This window comes from Stegodyphus dumicola, chromosome 1, assembly GCF_044657685.1.
Source record: "Stegodyphus dumicola isolate Sdum_Otavi_A_Nest chromosome 1, ASM4465768v1".
NCBI lineage: Eukaryota > Metazoa > Arthropoda > Arachnida > Araneae > Eresidae > Stegodyphus > Stegodyphus dumicola.
This window is the reverse complement of record NC_140768.1, coordinates 4360520-4379624: the sequence shown is the minus strand read 5'-3', so window position 1 is coordinate 4379624 and position 19105 is coordinate 4360520. Positions and strand designations below refer to the sequence as shown.

General features: G+C 30.9%; 2 protein-coding genes across 2 annotated transcripts in view; one reads left to right on the top strand and one right to left on the bottom strand.

Moving 5' to 3' along the window:
* Positions 1–371: 371 nt before the first annotated feature.
* On the bottom strand, positions 372–4243 carry Tfb1 (transcription factor B1). The gene has a single exon (XM_035368850.2). The coding sequence runs from the start codon at positions 3901–3903 to the stop codon at positions 2242–2244; it is 1662 nt and encodes a 553-aa protein (XP_035224741.1). The 5' UTR covers positions 3904–4243; the 3' UTR covers positions 372–2241.
* A 1642-nt stretch (positions 4244–5885) lies between these two features.
* The window catches only part of LOC118197349 (histone lysine demethylase PHF8-like), a 79935-nt gene continuing 66715 nt past the window's right edge, over positions 5886–19105 (top strand). The window contains exons 1-3 of the mRNA XM_085812386.1: positions 5886–6012; positions 6542–6627; positions 6720–6778. Coding sequence (XP_085668512.1) covers positions 5915–6012; positions 6542–6627; positions 6720–6778 — 243 coding nt within the window. The 5' untranslated portion in view covers positions 5886–5914. The remainder of the gene's footprint in view (positions 6013–6541; positions 6628–6719; positions 6779–19105) is intronic.

Sequence of the window (19105 nt, the reverse complement as noted above, 5' to 3'; positions counted from 1 at the left end):
TTTGACGTATGCAGAAATCTTGATAAAACAGTCACAAACTATCATAATTTGTAAGATAAAATCAAAAAGTCAGGTATTATTTTGTAAAAAAGCAGCTCATCAAAGGTTTTGGTTAAATTAAAAAGGGTTTGGTAAAAATCACCATAAGGTTTTGGTAAAAATTTAAAATCAATTTAAATAATTGTTTAATATCAATTTGTATGGTTTAAAGCTGAACTATAAATTTTTGTAATCTTGAAATATTTTAACAAACAGCTAAAGAAATCTTAATGCCATTTTAAAAATGCACCTTGCTACACTTCTGTCATCTAAGAACAGGCTGAAGACAATAAATATATCCTGATTTTATAACAACAACACAACATATGTCGTTAGGGTAATAAAGCCATGTTTCATTATAATTTATTAGATACATAATATAATATTATGCAGACAATCTAAAAATAATGTTTCCTAACATTACATATAATTCTTACAGCATCAGAGTAGAAAGATACTTTAAAGGAATTTTATATGTGGTTGAATTTCCATTTATTTATATTGAATACAAACTGAATGATATATAACAATTAAAGACACTGGTTTCATTTATAATTAATTATTGCAGACATGAAATTTTTATTATAATGTTACAGATAGCTAATTGATGAAATGTAATTTATGCTTTTGCTCAAGCATGTGGCATCCCTTCAAAAGAATTAAAAATAATCATTTATAAATTAGGATAAAATATGCCAATATAATTTTAGGTAACTACATATACAAATGTTTTTACCATAAGATAATCATAAAAATTTTTAATATACCTTGATCAACTAAACACAGTCCTTTACTCTTCTGTTATCAGAACCAGATTCAGAAATGTATGTATGTGCACGTGTGTGTGTGTGTGTACACACACACAAATACATATGTGCACACATACATGCATACAATTTCTGGATGTGGTCCCAATAACAGTACAGTACCCATAGTACAGTACCCATTCATTAACACCCTTGTAAAAAAATATATATATATATTTGTATTCCTATATTAAATGCAAGATATATACAAACATAAATTTTAATAAAAAGAAAACATCAACCTATTTTTTTTAAACTTTTTAATTCCAAGCCATGTACTTTTATTATTTACTTTAACAGTAAACTTCTCCTATATCTCAATATTCAACTTTTTCCTCCAGATCTAAAAATTGTTATGGATTAATACTTAATTAAATGCAAAATATACATGCAACATAAACTAATAAATAGAAAACACCAACCTCTTTCTTTATTTTTCAACTTTTCATTATTAAAAAACTGAAGTCTTATCAAAAGGCATATACTTTTCTTTTACTACTAATTTTTCTGGTAAACTTTTCATGTATGACAATATTCCATTTTCTTCTGTGGATAAAAAAATTTAATGTTTTTGAACATTATGTTTTATTAATACTTTAATAGCATGACTGCTATATGTGTTAAGATTTTTTCCACATATCTTGATGAAACTTAATATTGGCACTGAAAAAAAATAAGAATAATATCAATAATCAGGAAATTAAACAATTATGTCAGAGAGAAAACAGGAATATATATTTCAGTTCTATATCCATTTGAAAAAAAATAAAATGCAGATTAATTGGCATTAAATTCTTAACATATCAACTGCAGGCATGAATTTTTTTCTATAGCTTGAAGGAAATACTGAAAAAATAATATTAAATAATTGGAAAAGACTTCATAAAGGTGTAACATACTTTGATGAATTAAAATACTTGTAAATACAAATAATTAGAAAAACAGAATGTTAAAATTTTAATAAAATTTCATAAATTTCCTACTACATAATATGTACACCAATGAATGCATACATACAACATTAATGACTTCATAAATATATACTTCAAACCATACCCCTACAAAATTGAAGTTCAAAAATTTTATTCTTTGAACCAAATTTAACTTATATAATCTTTTTTGTCAAACATATAACAACCCTCACAACAATAAATCCCTTTCACAAAACATTTCATTAACACCCTGGTTTGATTTTTGTGATTTGACACTATCCTACACAATACATGCAGAACAATTACAATACAATAAAATAATTTCAACAATAGGCTGCATTAGCAACAATCAAGGAAAACATAAAGCAATGATAAAGCATTCTATGAACTGCACAGATAATGAGAATATAATGCAAATTTGTTTTCAAAACACTACCTAAAGGCATTCATAAATATGACATTTATCATCTACCAAGTCTGCTTTGCCATGTAGAATACTTTTTATATGCAGACTGCAGAAGACTTCTTAAATGTTCGGTAAGATTTAATGGCAAACAATTTCTAGCCAGTTTATCCTGAAAAGGTTGCAATTTTGCATACTCAAATCTTTGAAGACTGCCTTGCATAGAGATTACTTTCTCTTCAAGCTGTGGTGTTGTAGTAGGAAAACAGCACCAGAAATGACGTAGCAATTCACTTAATGCTAAATATAATTGTTTCATCTCATTCTGTATTTCTACTGGTACTGTATCACTTAATCGTGTGCCATCAACATTTTTCATTAACGAGCCACCAGGCATCAACTCACCAAGAGCAAGAATTGCAGAACTAGGACGAAGGACATTTGGTAAATCTGGAGTCCATGAATGAATAGAGTTGTTAAGTTGATCAACTGCAAATAACACTTCCTCAGGAGAAGTATTATCAGCATCTGTAATAGGTGTAGGTCCACTAAGATAGCGGCTGACTTTACTCAAGTTTAATGTACTCACATTCTGTTGTGCATCTTTATTAAGATCTTCATACAATATTTTATGCTTTATAATGCTTTTTTTGGGATTTTTTTCAATTTCTAAAACAGATGATGCATTTTTCTTGGAAACACAATTATTTATAAGAGCAGGTTTTTTTGCACTTGTTGCACCATCTACAGGAACATCTGACTTTTTCTTGGAACAGCTTTGAAGAACCATCATGGAATGATGATTAAAACGTCGAATCATAGACTGATTTATTTCTTTTTGGGTATTTTGTGCACTCACAATAACTTTACCATTATCATCAATTAAATTATCTTCTTCAAATGATGTCACATCAACAAATGGATCAGGAATTCCTTTATCTATAGCATTCTTTATATCCTGGTCATCAATTTTAGCACACTCTGAAAACAAATCTTTCGAATTTATATTTAATCTATCTCTGTGAAAATAATGAGACTGAAAAAATTTAGTCCAGAATTCATTTTCAGAAATTTTGTGTGGGACATTTTCCATGTGTTTCCTTTTCACAGCTGGATATGTTCGAAATATGGAATCAATGATTTCTGGAGTTATATTGTATTTAATACCACAGGAGCCATCAGTTTGAGGAGCAATGCCAATCAAAAATGATCCTGAAACTCCTACTTCTTGGTCTACCTTTGTTTTTGCATTTTGATTGGGTTTTTTTACATAATTAGCCCAAAATTCATCAGCTGTTATTACCTGAGTAGCTACAAGATCTCTGTACAGCTGGAAAAGTACAGGATCATTTGCCAAAATATTATTCTTTTCTTCAAGTTCTTTGTTGATCTTTCTTTTAAATTTTGGCAGGAGTTGCTGAAGCAGTTCTTTAACGCTATTTCGATCTTGAAATTGCAGATTGGTTCCCAGCGGATTAACAAAATGAAAAGTAGTTGTCTCTCCATTATGTAGCACCACTTGCAACTGCACCTTCGCCTTTCCATCAGGTGATATTTTCTGCATTTTGATATCCGCATATTTATGGCTTATAGAGAAAGTATCCTTACCTTCCGGCATCCATGCTATGCGTTCATTCATTAAGTACAATGTGCCATCATTCTTCTTATGATGAACGTGACTAACCATCAATAATACATCTTCGGATGATGTTCCTGGAGACATACTTAATTTAACAAATTTTAAGATTAAATGAAATTTGCGATTATTTGTTTTCCAAATTCCGATTCGTAACAGACGAAAGAATTTTTATATCATGCACTAATATTTGATATTCTATATAAAAGAATTTTAAATGAATGCTTTACTTATAATTTCTTTAATACTCAAATATATATATATACACATATAAATAATAACGCGTTCAATTTTCTAGCCTTTGTGATTTTGTTAACGGGAAAACAAAAATTTCTCTAATCGAGCTCGGCATGCACGCCTGCCATGTCGTATTCCTAACAAAGACTTGGCCTTCGCCTTCTCATCGTGCTCCGAGCTCTGACGAATTATCAATACTGCCGACTTCGCCAGACAACCGGCTGGTGACGTCACATGATCCCATCTAACCAATAGAAGTAGTTCTACGTCATAAATTTCACAAAAAGCAGAATACAGGGACTCTATAAATCAAATATTATGAACATCAGCAATAAGAACAAAAGTAATCCTGAAAGAATCCAGGATTAAAATTAGGATTTCAAATTTACAGTATTACTGATTTAATATTCCAAATTAAAACTATATGAATAGAGCGCTACCTAACGGTGAAAAAATGAATGAATCTTTCACACAGATCGCCCAGATCGTATTTTATTCTCGAGTGTCAAGATGTAGAAACATCGTGAGACGAAGTAGCAATGAAAGACGACTTGAAATAATATCTAATATTGGCTGGATCAGGCAGATCCAGACACTTCAATTTCTGAAATTTTTCCAATATGAGTGCCTGAAATAATCATGCAGATTGAAAGATGCGCAAAATTTAAACTTGATAGTGCCGCAAATTCTGAGTTACCGTTTACTCCGAACATTACTCCCCATTTATATTGAGCTATAAGTCAAATTAATCATGAATTTTAAAAAATGCAGTGGTATTCAAGCAAAATGCACTAGAAGTTTTGGAACTCTAATTATACATAGAGTTAAGTTAAAAAGGGCAATCTGAAAAATTAATCAGTAATTTCAGAAACAATCTAAAGTTTCAAATCTCTAAACTGGATCTTCCGAATTGAGAATCGATTTCAAAATGACTGGAGTTTACTGTAATTTTTAAATTGAAAGCTGTATCCATTTACATAATTGTTAGTTTGAGCGCTGTATGGACTCAATGGTACAATCAAGTGCAGTAATGATTTTGTGTACCTCTAAATATATTTATTTAATTATTTAGATCAACTGGGGCAGTTATTATTAACTGCCTAGTTGGCAGTCTGGGGCTAGAGATATCTGTATTGGCTAGTGTCGGGTCGTCTTTGTCAGGAGCCAGTCAGTTGGTTGATTTATTTAATTACGACAAAGTCTCGAGAGCTATTTTCCGAAGGGGATAAATGCCTTCTTAGAGGACTTTCTAAGGGTAACTGGCTCGTATACAAGTTTCACATGGGGAGAACCACGAAAATGCGTTGGGGGGATTCGAACCTCTGAACGAACTACTGGTATTCAGTGACTTTACTGCTCGATCGCTGGTGACCCGCCAGTTAATTGGAGAGCTGTATTCAAGGTAGCTTATACATCAGTGCAAGAGTTCACATCATTGCAGCATTCAAGAAAACGACCGATTTATTGGTGCAAGTATTTAGATACTATAAAGAGGGAGATTAAGAATTGAAGGTTTGAATAAAAAGATCGCAATGAAGATAATTTTAGTTAATTTATTTCGAAGATCTGATGAGATTAACAGTAATTAATGAAAATGTTTTGAGCCCTGGATGTGATGTTATATCGAAAGCCTTTTCTCATTTAATTTCTAAGAATCAAAATTGTTTATAAAAATTCGATTTAAGTATGCCATAAATATTTTCCAAGTATGCCATTTTCATCTAGATTAATTAAATGATAAGTTCTAGGATTACAAAACGGCTTATTAAGGAATCAGAATTTTTTCTGCTTTTTGTTACAATAATTTTTGAAAGAAAACCAGTCTTGCGTTTTGATCAACTCAACTCTGTGGGTTCAAAATATGGCTTCGCGAACTGTTTATTGTATTTGCGGTGAACCTTATGATTCACTTAGATTTATGATACAGTGTGATTCTTGTAAAGACTGGTATCATGGAAGGTATGACTGTACAAATAAAATTGTGTAGTAATGTTTTGGTGTATTGTTTCCAGAACAAAAATATCGAATTTTCGCTTTACAGCTTTCTTTGAAATCCGATAATCAAATTAATATTTCTTTTCTTTTTTATGTTAATTATGAATAATTTAGATATTTACACGCATAGATATTTGGTTTCAAAATTTGTTATGAAATCTAGTATCTCAATAAACAGAATGTATCTAAATACACTTTCCACCATGTTATAGAGGGGTCGCTGATGAAATGTGTTAACTTGCTCGTTATATTTTGCATATTTTTTTTTAATTTTCCGAATTAGACTAATCTTTGTTTAAAAGTTTGTACTATTATTTTTTCAAATTGCTAAATACAGTATTTTTTAAAGTTACGATCAAAATTATTGAATTAATAAAATTGTTTCATATGAGGAAATAGCTCAATTTCATAATATGTGACATTTGTGATTTAAAACCATTGTTGTTTACATTAAAAGTACTTAAGGCATTTAATTTTAAATATACTTTTACAGTTGTGTCAATGTTAAAGAACATGAATCTGTGGATATTGAAAAATACCACTGTGTACAGTGTCAAGATATTGTTGGTCCATCAGTTTGTAAGTATTTTTTACATAAAATTATTCGGTAATTATTCATTTATTAATAATTAAATTATATTATTAAATATACTTCTTTTTTCCCTCCACAGATCGTGAAGTGAAAAATTATCATAGACACGATTATGGTGATTCTGAAGCTGAAGGAAAGGTAGGTTGTGTAATAGTGTATTTTATGACGAATTCATGTAAATCATGTATCACAAATCATAACTCTAATGTGTACGGAGGAAGCTGTATGACTATTTTCAAAGAATAAACTATATTTTTTTTATGAGTTTAGAAGATCGTAAATATTATCTTGCTTGTATGATTTTAAATTTGTTAAAAATTTGGGTTCTTTTAATGCCTTTTTAAAATTATCCATGATGTAAGTGAAAAAACTCCAGTACTTGCATATTATTCCAACCACCTTAGTTGAAATTTCCAAAATTTTAGTATGTACTAAACTCTGGAAACCATGTGCATGACAGTTTTTCATTTTTTTACAAACTAATGTCACCACTTTTTTAAGCATATTTTCCACTTTTTTCTATTCCAAAGTTTAGGTTTTTGTAAGACAAATTGTATTTTCATCTGAAACTAAACATTTTGTAAGACGAATTGTATTTTCATCAGAAACTATATGCATTTATAGCTTTTGCCTGAATTGGTGAAAATGAAATTATGTATATAGGACTGTTATAACATGTAGGTGTGTATCTCCTATTTTGGTCGCAATCGGCCGAACAGAAAGTATATAACATATATATACATACCCTTTTGTTATTCTGTTAGCTCAGTTTTTAAAAATTTTTTATTTGGTAAATTGTGCATTTGGGTTTTCATCTGCAGAGAACCCGTTGGTGCTTCGGGAAAGAAACCGTTGGCGCCATTGCGTTTTTACTTGCCAAACTTGTGAGTAATCGTAAATGTTATTTTTTCTGAATTTTTTAACAACGAATAGATAGAGATATTTTCATGCTGGTTCTCGGTTCGGGATGAAAGGAAGAAAATATGACGGGAGGGGTGAATGCTAATTTGTAATACGGAATGTACATTTTAAATAAGTAATGCTTTTATTCTTATTATTGGTTATTGTCATCTAAAATTATGAGAATGAATCAATTTTTATGACATAAAATTTTAACAAGATAATACAGTTAAAAGTCGTTAATCCGGACTTCAAAGCTACAAACTTTCTGCGCATGCATCGCGTTGACGCATGCTCATAAGCATTTACGGCTGAGCATATGCGTGTGCGCATGTGCATAATACATTTACGCATGTACGTTTAATGTATAACGGACGGTATAAGCTAAAACTATCTATTTCAGTTAATGTTGCAGATTGCGTTGTTCCTTAATCTTCGAATTGGATCCTGCTTATTATTTTTTGCAGACTGTTAGAGCAATTTTATAAAAGTAAGCTTGAACTTTCGAATATGTCAAATAGAATTTCCGATGCTGGAGATCCCAAAGGATCTACAAAGCGAAAGTATGTTTCGATGTCCATCAAACAAAAAGTGGGATTGCTGCAAAAAATGGATAAAGGCATATCCTTTTTTCTCTAACCATTCTGAAATCTGTTTATCAATTTCACGCTGCTCTGCGGCACGGGGGGGTGGGGACGCCGCGGTGATGAATTGGAAGTTGATCTGTCAGCACTATCCTTATTTTCAGGGCAGATGTTTTTATTTTATTTGGCTTATAATTCCTTACTAAATGTAGTATTTCATCTCGATACACTCCGTCTTTGATATAATTTAAATCAAATTCCTCGTCATTATAATTCGCTTACAATAGTGAAGAAAATGACACAGAGGTTATTGAAAACGAAAAAATTTCGATTGACAAATTAATCGGTATTCTCGACACAGCAATTATAGGACTTGAACAGCAGAACTTTGTAACTGAACACGAAATTATGTCTGTTTATAGAATTAAAGAGAAAGTATTATCACATAAAATGAAGCAACTTAAACAACTTACTTTGAAAGAAATGTTTAATAAAGTAAACAAATAAATATTAAGATTTTTTTTTTTTGTAAATTTTGATACTTTTTAGATCATAATTGTTCTTTATTTCATAAATTACAGTTTCATATTTTTAATTTTATAATTATCTGCGTGCCATCCTACCAGATTTAAACTGATGATCGATAATCCGGAATCGCTGAAGTCCGGATTAACGACTTTTGACTGTATATGTTGTTGTTTGTTTACTCGCGGCTCATCGTAAACATGATATTTTGTAAACGTGATTTTTAGTGCATGTAAATTCAAGTTAGCAGACAAAACAATATATTAAGCATATGGTAGTAAAAATTCACAGATAGTAAGCATGTAGATGTAAAACAAACCGGTAACGTGATATACAAAAATAAATTTGTATTAAATTCAAGTTAGCACATAAAAGAATATATTAAGCATAAGACAATATATAAGCATTTATAACAGAAATAAAAATTAATTTAAAAACTATAAATTAGTGTTAATATACTGAAATTAACCGGTTAACGTGATATATGAAAAAAAATTTGTCTTAAATTCCAGTTAGCACAGAAAACAATACATTCCTTACACCAGCAGTTGTTTGCTAATCTTTATGACCATGGGGATGCATCAAACTATTCTGTCATCTTAGATAATCAGTAATATTTTTATTTCAATTTCATCATCTATTTATGCCACACCTGCCATCCTCTGAATGGTTATTGTTAGAAAAGCATTGTTAATACTTTTCTAACGAGCAACAACATATATTATCTTGTTAAAATTTTATGCCGTAAAAATTGATTTATTCTCATAATTTTAGATGACGATAACCAATAATAGAAATAAAAGCATTACTTAATTCTTTAAAATGTACATTCTGTGTCACAAATTAGCATTCACCCCTCCCACTTTATTTTCTTCCTTTCATCCCGAACTGACGCATCGAGAACCGGCATCTATCTACAGAAACTTCTTTAATTATACGAAAATATTTCTTTCTATTCATTGTTAAAAATTTCAGAAAAAATAACATGGAAAATCAGAAAAAAAAGTAATAAATAAGAGAAGAATAATATAAATCTGCAAATGCGGACAACGACAGTGATAATTCAACAAAATGAACGCAAGAGGAATGATTGCAATCTTCGAACAAGCGAATGGGATGAATCTGCTGGGTTACCAAGTTTGAACTATTATCGTCAAAGTTGGCAATGCGGAAGTGCTTCCGTGCATTTTTTCCTTAAATTGATTGAATTATGGATACTATTCTGTTTTGAAGGCCGTAAAAAAATTGCAGCAAAAATGTATGCACAAAAACGCCAAATCTAGCAAACGAGCCCATTTAACAGCGTGCCAAATCTAGAGATTTCAGATTGCGTAAGTTTATATAGTTCTATATTTCATAAGATGCCATTGAAATACTAGTTTAATTTTTAAATACTTTTTTGATTTAAAATCCTTTTTTTGATATCCTATAAATTTAACAATTGCCCATGATGAAAAGTTGGCAATAGAATTTTGGGTAAAGTGCAGAATCATCCACTGCTTGATGCGTTTTTAAGAACTGCACATACTCGGTATCCATGTGCACATCGACCTATTTTCACTTAAAAGAAAAATCCTAGAATTGCACAAAAATGGCACTGCGCTCACCCTTGACATTATCTATGTACACATCAACCTATTTTCACTTAAAAAGTAAAAGAAAATTCACAAAAATCCAATTGTTTTTACCCTTGTAAAAAGCGGCGAATAAATAAGTGAGTGATTCTGCACTTTACTAAGAATATTTAAAAAAAAAAGGCATCATTCATTATAGAAAATTACGTTTGAACAACCAACGAGATGAAATTATTCTTTAGTGATAAGTCGGTAGCAAAATAGCGATGCAGACATCAATTCAGTTATGTTTAGCAATTTTTATATAAATTATAATAATGGTTCGAAATAGTTATTTACCCTTATGCTTCCATTCAGTCATGTTTAGCCTTTTTCATATAAATTATAATAATAAAAAAGTATTGTATGAAATTAACCTTTCATCTAAATTAAAACATGAATCTTAGATAGTTATTTAGTATTATACTTCCTTTCCTGCCGCAATTATTTTTGCAATCATTGGCATCAACAGTAGTTTGGCGATTTTTTACAGCCCTCGAAACCGAGTAGTACCGAATTATGTTATTCTTATCTTCCGGTTAAGCTGTTTATGCCTTTAGTTAATCTGCATGCCATAGTTGTAGAATTATCATACAATTTTATAGTTGTTTTAGTGTGGCTAAACCTAATTTTTTTAAAATCATAATAGCTATATTTTTTTACATTTGAAACTTGGCAGAATAGCGAATTAAGTCTGTCAGGGTGCTACTTTGGTAGACAGTTGCACGGATTTTGGCAAGCGATACGACTTATGGTAAACCCACTACTGGACAAGTTATTTATGGTAATACCAATGATTATAAGTTATGGAGTGCCTATGGTTCAAAACCTTGTACCTCCACATCAGAAAAATATCTAAGTAGTAAGCAGAAATAGGAAAATTGCATAATTGATTATCATGATGCACACTAGAGGGAGCTACATTAACTCAAGAAAGTTAAAGGATAGTAAAAATCTAGTTTTTAATTTTTTGGAAGTTTTATGATTTTAAACTTTTTTGTATTCTTTAATTTTATATATTATTATTATTATTATTATTTATAACACACAAATATTACACTAAAGCAGAAAGGAAAGATTTTACAGATTAATAGGCTCATTGGCTATGGCACTAATCATAGCGAAGCAAAGATTAAATTTTTGCGACGAAATATCCAGGACAGCGGCCATGATGTGATTAAATAGTGAACAGATTGATAAGAATGCAGAGGTGGTCACTTTTCAGTAATACTGGAGTAGGAGAATGGCAGAGCAATTTCATGGTAGAATGTCCTTCATGGGCCAGGCGCTGGAACTGAGAACAGAGGGGCGTGTCTACGCCTTTTAGCTGGAGGATAGATGCTGTATTCGCGTCCCACGATGGAGCGAGGTCTTTTCTGTGAGCTGTAAATTGCAGGATCATAGGCCGGTAACTGTTGAAGTGCACGGTTATCAGTCTGTTTAATTTTGAGGAGTAAATTTTGACTAAGTTTTTTAATAACAACGTCTATGGATTTAATGTTAAGATTCGAACGAATCGCACTACGGACATAATAGGCTGCATTAAGGACTAAACGCAGGGTTTTACTTTGGAAGCCTTAAGTTTTTTTATGTGTGTTTATGTAGCTGTACCCCAGATGATGCAAGCATATAAAAATATTGGTCGAATGATGGAAGTATAGAGAAGAACTTTGTTTTTGATTGACAGAGGGCTCTTTCGACCTAGAAGGGAGTAAAGTTGGGTTCTGACGGTCTTTGCTTTATTGAGTGTATAATCAATATGAAGATGCCAAATTAAAAGTATCATTCCTAGATACAATGAATTTGACCAGGGGACTCATCGAAGAACTTTATATTAATGGTAGGGTACAGGATTCGGGAGCATGTGAATATCATGGGAGCACATTTAGCGACGTTAATTTTGATTTTTCAAGTAATAACCCAGTGCTCAAGGCTATGGAGATAACTCTGAATATTATGAACCAGAACATTCAAATGTTTGTGTTTTGTTAGGATGGCCATGTCATCTGCATAGAGTGCTAGAGTAACACTGGGTGATTTTGAAATGTCGTCGTTAAAGATGTTGAATATAGTCAGTCCAAGTAGACTACCATGAGCTACACTACTTAGGATTGGACAGGGAGCTGAAATGATAGAACTAGTACGGAGAAAGAACGATTAGTGAGATACGAGTTAATTATGTGAATAAGTTGAGCCGGAATACCAAGTCGCATGAGCTTTGTTGTCATTTTATTTAAAAAATAATGCATTTTATTTTGCATAAATTCCGTGTTTTAAATATTATTTATGGCTTCTAAATATTAAAAATCAATTTAATTTTGCATTTTTATTTGAAATAAAAATTTTATTGTTTATGATATTTTATGTTGTAGAGGTGTAATCAATTATGTCACCTTACTTTAAAAGTAATTGGTTTTAATATCTATAAATTAAACTAATGTTTTAAACATTATTTGTGGTTGTTAAATATTAAAATACAATTTAATTTTGCATTTTTTAAAAAGGATTTTATTGTGTATGATTATTTAAATAATTTCATAACGAGAAAGGTGTAAGGGAAGTGAAAAAAGTGGAAAGAAAGAAAAAAAAATGCTTCGGACCTCTCACCACCCTCCGCCGTCCCCCGTGAGATTTGTTTTTAAGTCAATCCCCCTCCCTCCAGTTCTATGGTGATAATCAATCGAACCAAAGAAGCAGCTTGTGCACCATATATTAGGTACCCAAACAGAGAAAAAAATGAAATTCATACTCCTGATTATAATATTGCTAAGAACTAAGCAATGGAAATGACTTAAAAATCAAGCAAATTTTCTAAATAACAATGCAAATAAATTTAACAGTGAAAGAAAAAGGCTTTCTTAATTAATCAAAATCTGAAACAGATCAAACAGAGAATAGAAACTTACTGAAAAGCATTCCTCAAATAAAAGGTTCAATTTTAAGAAAAAAAAAAAAAAAAAGAATTAGAAAACTTAACTGCCAACTCAAAAAATGTAGTACAAAAGCGCTAAAAGTCTAAACTTGAGGAATCTCTTAAGAATGGATATCTGCAAATTAATTTAAATATAGAAGGTTAAATGAAATGAGAATTAATTTTTAAAAAATGGATATTTAAACATTTGAAAATGAGCAATATAATTTTAAAATTTTCGTTAAAGCTAAGACAAATTAAACAGACTAACAATCGAATACAATCTGTAACGTACAAAACCAATAGATGGTAAATTTTTGATGATGTCAGAGGTCATGTGAGCATGCATAATTATGACGTAACAAAAATCGCGTGATCTCCGACGTCCATTTGCCATTTTAGTGACTTTTTTAGTCTTCTTTTGGTACTTTAGTTGAAAATTTTCTGGCAACACTGTGTCCCGGTACTCCTCCTATTAATTAGGAGTCCACAGTAAAATACCTGTGGAATTCCATTAATCTCAATAAAATGAGAAATGGGTGATGAGTGTGGGCTTCATCTCCTATATGGATAACTTGTATAATTTTTAATTTTAATGTCACGTGAAAAGTTGCCTGTTCCTCTACAGATTATGTAATGTAGACTTATGGTGTAAAAGCCAATACATATATCAGATATACTAAAAAATATTACATTTTTTTAAATGCATTTTTAAAAATGTTTGGGAAACATAATCCAAACAAAATATTTTTGTTTATGTCGTCTTCATTTAATAACAAGTAGCTAGAGTATCTTGACACCAGTCACCAGAGCAAGACAATTCGGTTGCCCCCCCCCCCAAAAAAAGAGGACTTTGAGAGAGAATTTTATTTCAAACAATTAACCCCATTCCTCTTCAGAACTGCTACATTTATTTCCAGTAAGCAGAGTTCAGTGTGTTTGTTTTACAGATTTGAAATGAAATGTTTGTTCTGGAAACAGTTGGTTTTCTTCCAGAAGAAACAATGCCTTCCAAGTTAGGGGGGAACTGAAAGAAATAAGCAATAGTAGTACATCCATGGAGATCCAAAGGTCTTGACCTGCAAGACTAAAATTTAGATTTGAAAAATAAGGTAAATAATACATAAATAAATTTTATATAATAATTAAATTTATCTAGTATCATGCTAAATGTATTGAATGGAAGGGTCTGTAGTTTTTTGGTGATAACTACAGATGAAGCAGTAAGGAAACCTAAAAATATTTCATTGAATCACATAAGCATTATTTTGTTATATGACTTTTTGTCATATCTCTAGCAGCTGGAATATTCTCTTTTTTTAAAAGTCACTAGGTTTATTCAGAAAGTTATCAAGATGCTGTTTGACATTCTTCAAAGAAGTAAACTCCAGGCTGTTTTCAGAAAATTTTGAAGGGACCTGAAGATATAAAAATCATTAGGGGTGAGGTCTAGTGAATATAAAGAGTGAAACCAAAGATCCCATGCATACTTCAATAAACTTTATCTGACATGCAACAAGCAGCATGGGATGCAACTCCCTTCTTGAGTTACTAAAGGAGGTTCCCTATTTTTGCTTATCCCATGATCTTTTTCTTGTGGCATAATGATATAGTATTCACTAGTCATTTCTAGTAATGAGCCGTTTGGGGAGAGAAAAAAAGGAGTTTCTTTGTTTCTGTTGAGTAAAGAATCACAAGCTCAAACGTAAAGGCAATCATATTCCACTCTTTTAAAGTATGGTGTACCTATACATTGTAGGGACTTACATATCCATTCTTCTTCAAATGATCATGTGCTGTTCGTTTTGGTATATTTATTCTATCTGACATTTCTTGATCTGTAGCATGCATTTTCAGCAATAGCTACTTTTAATAGGTCCTTGTTTACAGAGAAAGGTCATCTCAAGTGTATATCACCTTATATTGATGCAAGTCTGAAATTTCCATGCTTAAACTTCTCAAACCACCTCGAAACTACGTCACTACTAACAGGACTTTAGCCTGATACCATAGAATCTCTCTTAACCGGTAGCTTTGGGACTTAACTGATTCTGGATAATTGAGTATATATTTCTAAAACTTGCCTGTTTACGCTTTTTGATGCCACAAAAACATTATAGCATGCAAAACTGTTGGGCATATTTTCTGACTTATCAGCCAATATTAAACAAGTGTATCAAAAATCATGCAGGTTATTTAAAATTAAAACATGATTTTAATTTTCAGAGGAATAAATATTTTAAAATTGTATAGTAATTTGTTATCACATAAAACGTAACAAATTTTTTGTATGAAGAACTAACTTTGAATGACTGCCTTCTTAAGATATTGCCACTGAAGGTTTTTGCTCCAAACATGTCCAAGATGTCGGACAAGGGCACTGGATGTGTTTTGAAACTAGACAAACATGATTCATCATTTACGATTGCAATTGCAATTTACACAAACCTTGGATTGATATTCGTATCTTTGCAGCAAGAGCCAAAGTAAATATACGATCTTTAATTGTGAAATCATGGACACTACCTTCAAAGTTCACACATTAATGCATAAAAACATATCCATAGGCCATCTTTTTATTCTGCATAATAAATTGATTGGTGGCAGAAACATAACACAAGTGTTTTCATCCTCTAAGTCATCAGATTTTTAATTCATTATATATTTTTTTATCTCGGCTTAAATTTTGAATTTAAACTTAAATCTCCAAAAGTGCCATTCTGATTTCCAGTTAAGAGGGATTTTACTGTCTAGCACAATCAACTTCACTAACATATTTTCCTTTTTAATAAAAAAAAAGAGAAATCTGAAAGTCTTCAGATTTTAAATTACGTCCAAATGGACTTTTTTTTTTTACATTTTATGTGTTACCTTTGTTTATTAAATATCATGTTCTTCGCACTTAAACCATAAAATTCAGTTCAACAGCAATATCGAAAATAATTTTAAAATGAGCATATCTTTAGAATTTCCAATACACGGTCTCGTGCTCTGGAGATAAAAATGCTTTTTCTGTACAACATTTCCATTGCTCGCTTTGAAATCCTTGAGTTTTTTTAATTAAAAATTCATTAAAGTTTTACAAAATATTAAATTGATAATGAAAAATTTCAAATTTGGGCTTCCAGATGCCCATATTCGCAGGAGGATTACGGTATTCAAAATTGGATGGCTCTAGGTACCGTTGTTTTATTGCAATGCAAGAAACATACATACATTTATGCAGATTCTTCATTATTTAATTTCTTTAAATATAATACAGGGCAATAACATTTGGTGGCAACAATCTGAAACATGAAACAACGCTTATGGTGAATTGATGTTTTATTGATCCAACCAGTCACTGTGATATATTAAGGCCTATTATTTGTGCTGTACATTTCCTGCAGCAGTAAAATATATAGCAGTAGAAAATGTGCATACTGTAATCAAATTTTTTACATTGTCAAAATATAGGCATAGCATGATATTTATTGATAATGCACAATACAGGTAGTATGGAAAACATATTGTGGAAATTATTTCATTGATTTTGAATCTCATTTTCCTGAAGTTGCTAATAACATAGTAGAAATTTAACAGCAACTTGATTTCAGAGAATTAGATTCAGTCTGTGCATCATATCGAACGTTAATGATCTAGATAATGAAACAATTAACAGAGATGAACAATAGGTTTGAGAATGAGAGAGTAACTTAAGAATGACTGTTGAAGTGCCTGCATGAAAATGAACAGCTAGAAACTATGAAAAGTTATTGGAATGGTTAAAACCTAGTCGGGGTATATTATGAAAGTTGATCCCACTAATGAACTTAGCTTTACAATTTGTCAAACAATAAGCAATGCAGTTCATTGCTACAAAGAAATTGTTTAAAGAGAAAAGGTAAAATAAGTGGGTAGATATCGATATTGCAATTTTTAGAGACTAAAAATTGAATTACAGAACTGTGAATTTTCTAACTTTCATCTGATAAAATTATTTGAATTTATTCAACACATTATATTTATTAAAGAACGGACTTAAAAAAAATTAACCAATTATCTTAATATATATAGTTTCTCTACAGAATCTCATGCTCTTTGGTAGCATACGTTTATGGACTCTACGAAGACTAGAGTGAAATAATCCTATTGTCTTAAACTGTAGACTGGCAAAGTCAGAAGAATAGTGTAAACAGCCCTTTTGTTTGAACACAAACAAGTAACAATGACCCAGCTTGGGTTTACAGAAGCCAACACTTCTGGGTTAACTTAAACAAGTAATGTTGAACTAAAATAAAATGTAGTTAAATTAGCCTAACGGCTCACAGGACAAAGTAATGTGCAGGAAAGCTCTGGTTTGTAGAAAACTGGTTAGACAAGCCGAATGGCTAGAAGCACTCAACAGCACAGAATCAAATCTCTATTTAGTCACAGAAACAATGTGGCTTTGAGTAAGCAGAAGACATTCTAACTCTAAACTTGCAAAACCTTCACTTAAATAGCATTTCTTTCTCCCTCAATCTAACTAAATTCTCATTAATTAAGATACAATAACATGCTGAACAAATATTAATTTAGAAGTCAAACAACAAAAATCAGCGTTATATTTTCAAATTTTCACAGGACTAGTTTCGATAGTTTTACTGAACCATTATCCTCAGCTGCAAAAGCGCAAATGAACGAGATAAGATATAATGGTTAGATAAAATAAGAAAGCCTGGACAGGAGATAAGCTACTGGTGCCATCTGTTGATAAAACCGGAACTAAAACATAATTTCTTTAAAGGCTGAACGATAAAGATATTCCAATCCAGCTTTGCCTTAAGCCTTTAAATAAATTATGTTTTAGTTCTGGTTTCATCAACAGATGGCACCAGTAGCTTATCTCCTGTCCAGGCTTTCTTATCTTATCTCGTTCATGTGCGCTTTTGCATCTGAGGATGATGGTTCGGTAAAAACCATCGAAACTAGTCCTGTGAAAATTTGAAAATATAACGCTGATTTTTGTTGTTTGACTTCTAATTAATAAATACTCATTTACATTCTGGCATGAAAGCATGGGTGAAAAGGAAAGCAACAGAAAAGTTACTTTAACTCAAAATTAACTATTAATAAAAAATAGATAAATCCTCACACCTTGATTAGTTCAGTGCTGAAACCAATTACTTGGTATTGCTCTCTCTCTGTCTATATATATTATTATACAGAAAATAAGTAATTTTTTTTTATATTCCTCTCCTTATCAAAACATTTTTTGCAAAAAGTTTTTCTGCTTATTTTGGACAGTTTATAGTAATTTTCAACTTTAATTCATTTAAAATATGTAGATGATTTAAATTGCATGATTTAATTATGTCCATTTATCAAATAAGAAATACAGTTTGAATGCATTGACCATCTTCTTCATTGATGCTACTAAAATTTTAACTTTAAAGAAAGATTATTAAGTAAGTCTGTTTTGCAGTTAAGTTTGCTATTATTGCTGAGTAAATTTAAATATACACATGAATTTAATAATAATAATAGTAAAAAAAAAAGAGATAAAATTCCATATCCTTTATACCATTGCATTCACTTTGTTTAGCAGAAGTTGGTCTCAATGAACTAAATTTTGACTTAAATCTAAAACAAAATGTGAACATCTGTGTTAATGTTTGCAAAATAGAGAAATTTAGAATCTTTTTAGTATGATCAGATAGACAGAAATTGGTGGAAAGGAAAAGAGACTGTGGATGCTTTCAGATGAGATTGAGGTAAAACTAAGTTGAAAGCCCAAGCATACTTTGCTTTAGTTTATTAATTCAGTTCCACCTTTCATACAGTTGTTATTTTTATTGAAATAATAACATATTTTCTTACTACAGCCAAATAATCTAAGATTATATTTTGAGCAGTTTTTCTTTAAAATGAATAGAAAAAAATATGTAGTAGTCATAGTTTAACTTTGAAT

What these genes read in the sequence shown, in the direction of transcription:
- Tfb1 (XM_035368850.2), bottom strand. Translation starts at nt 3,903, where the DNA reads ATGTCTCCAGGAACATCATCCGAAGATGTATTATTGATGGTTAGTCAC.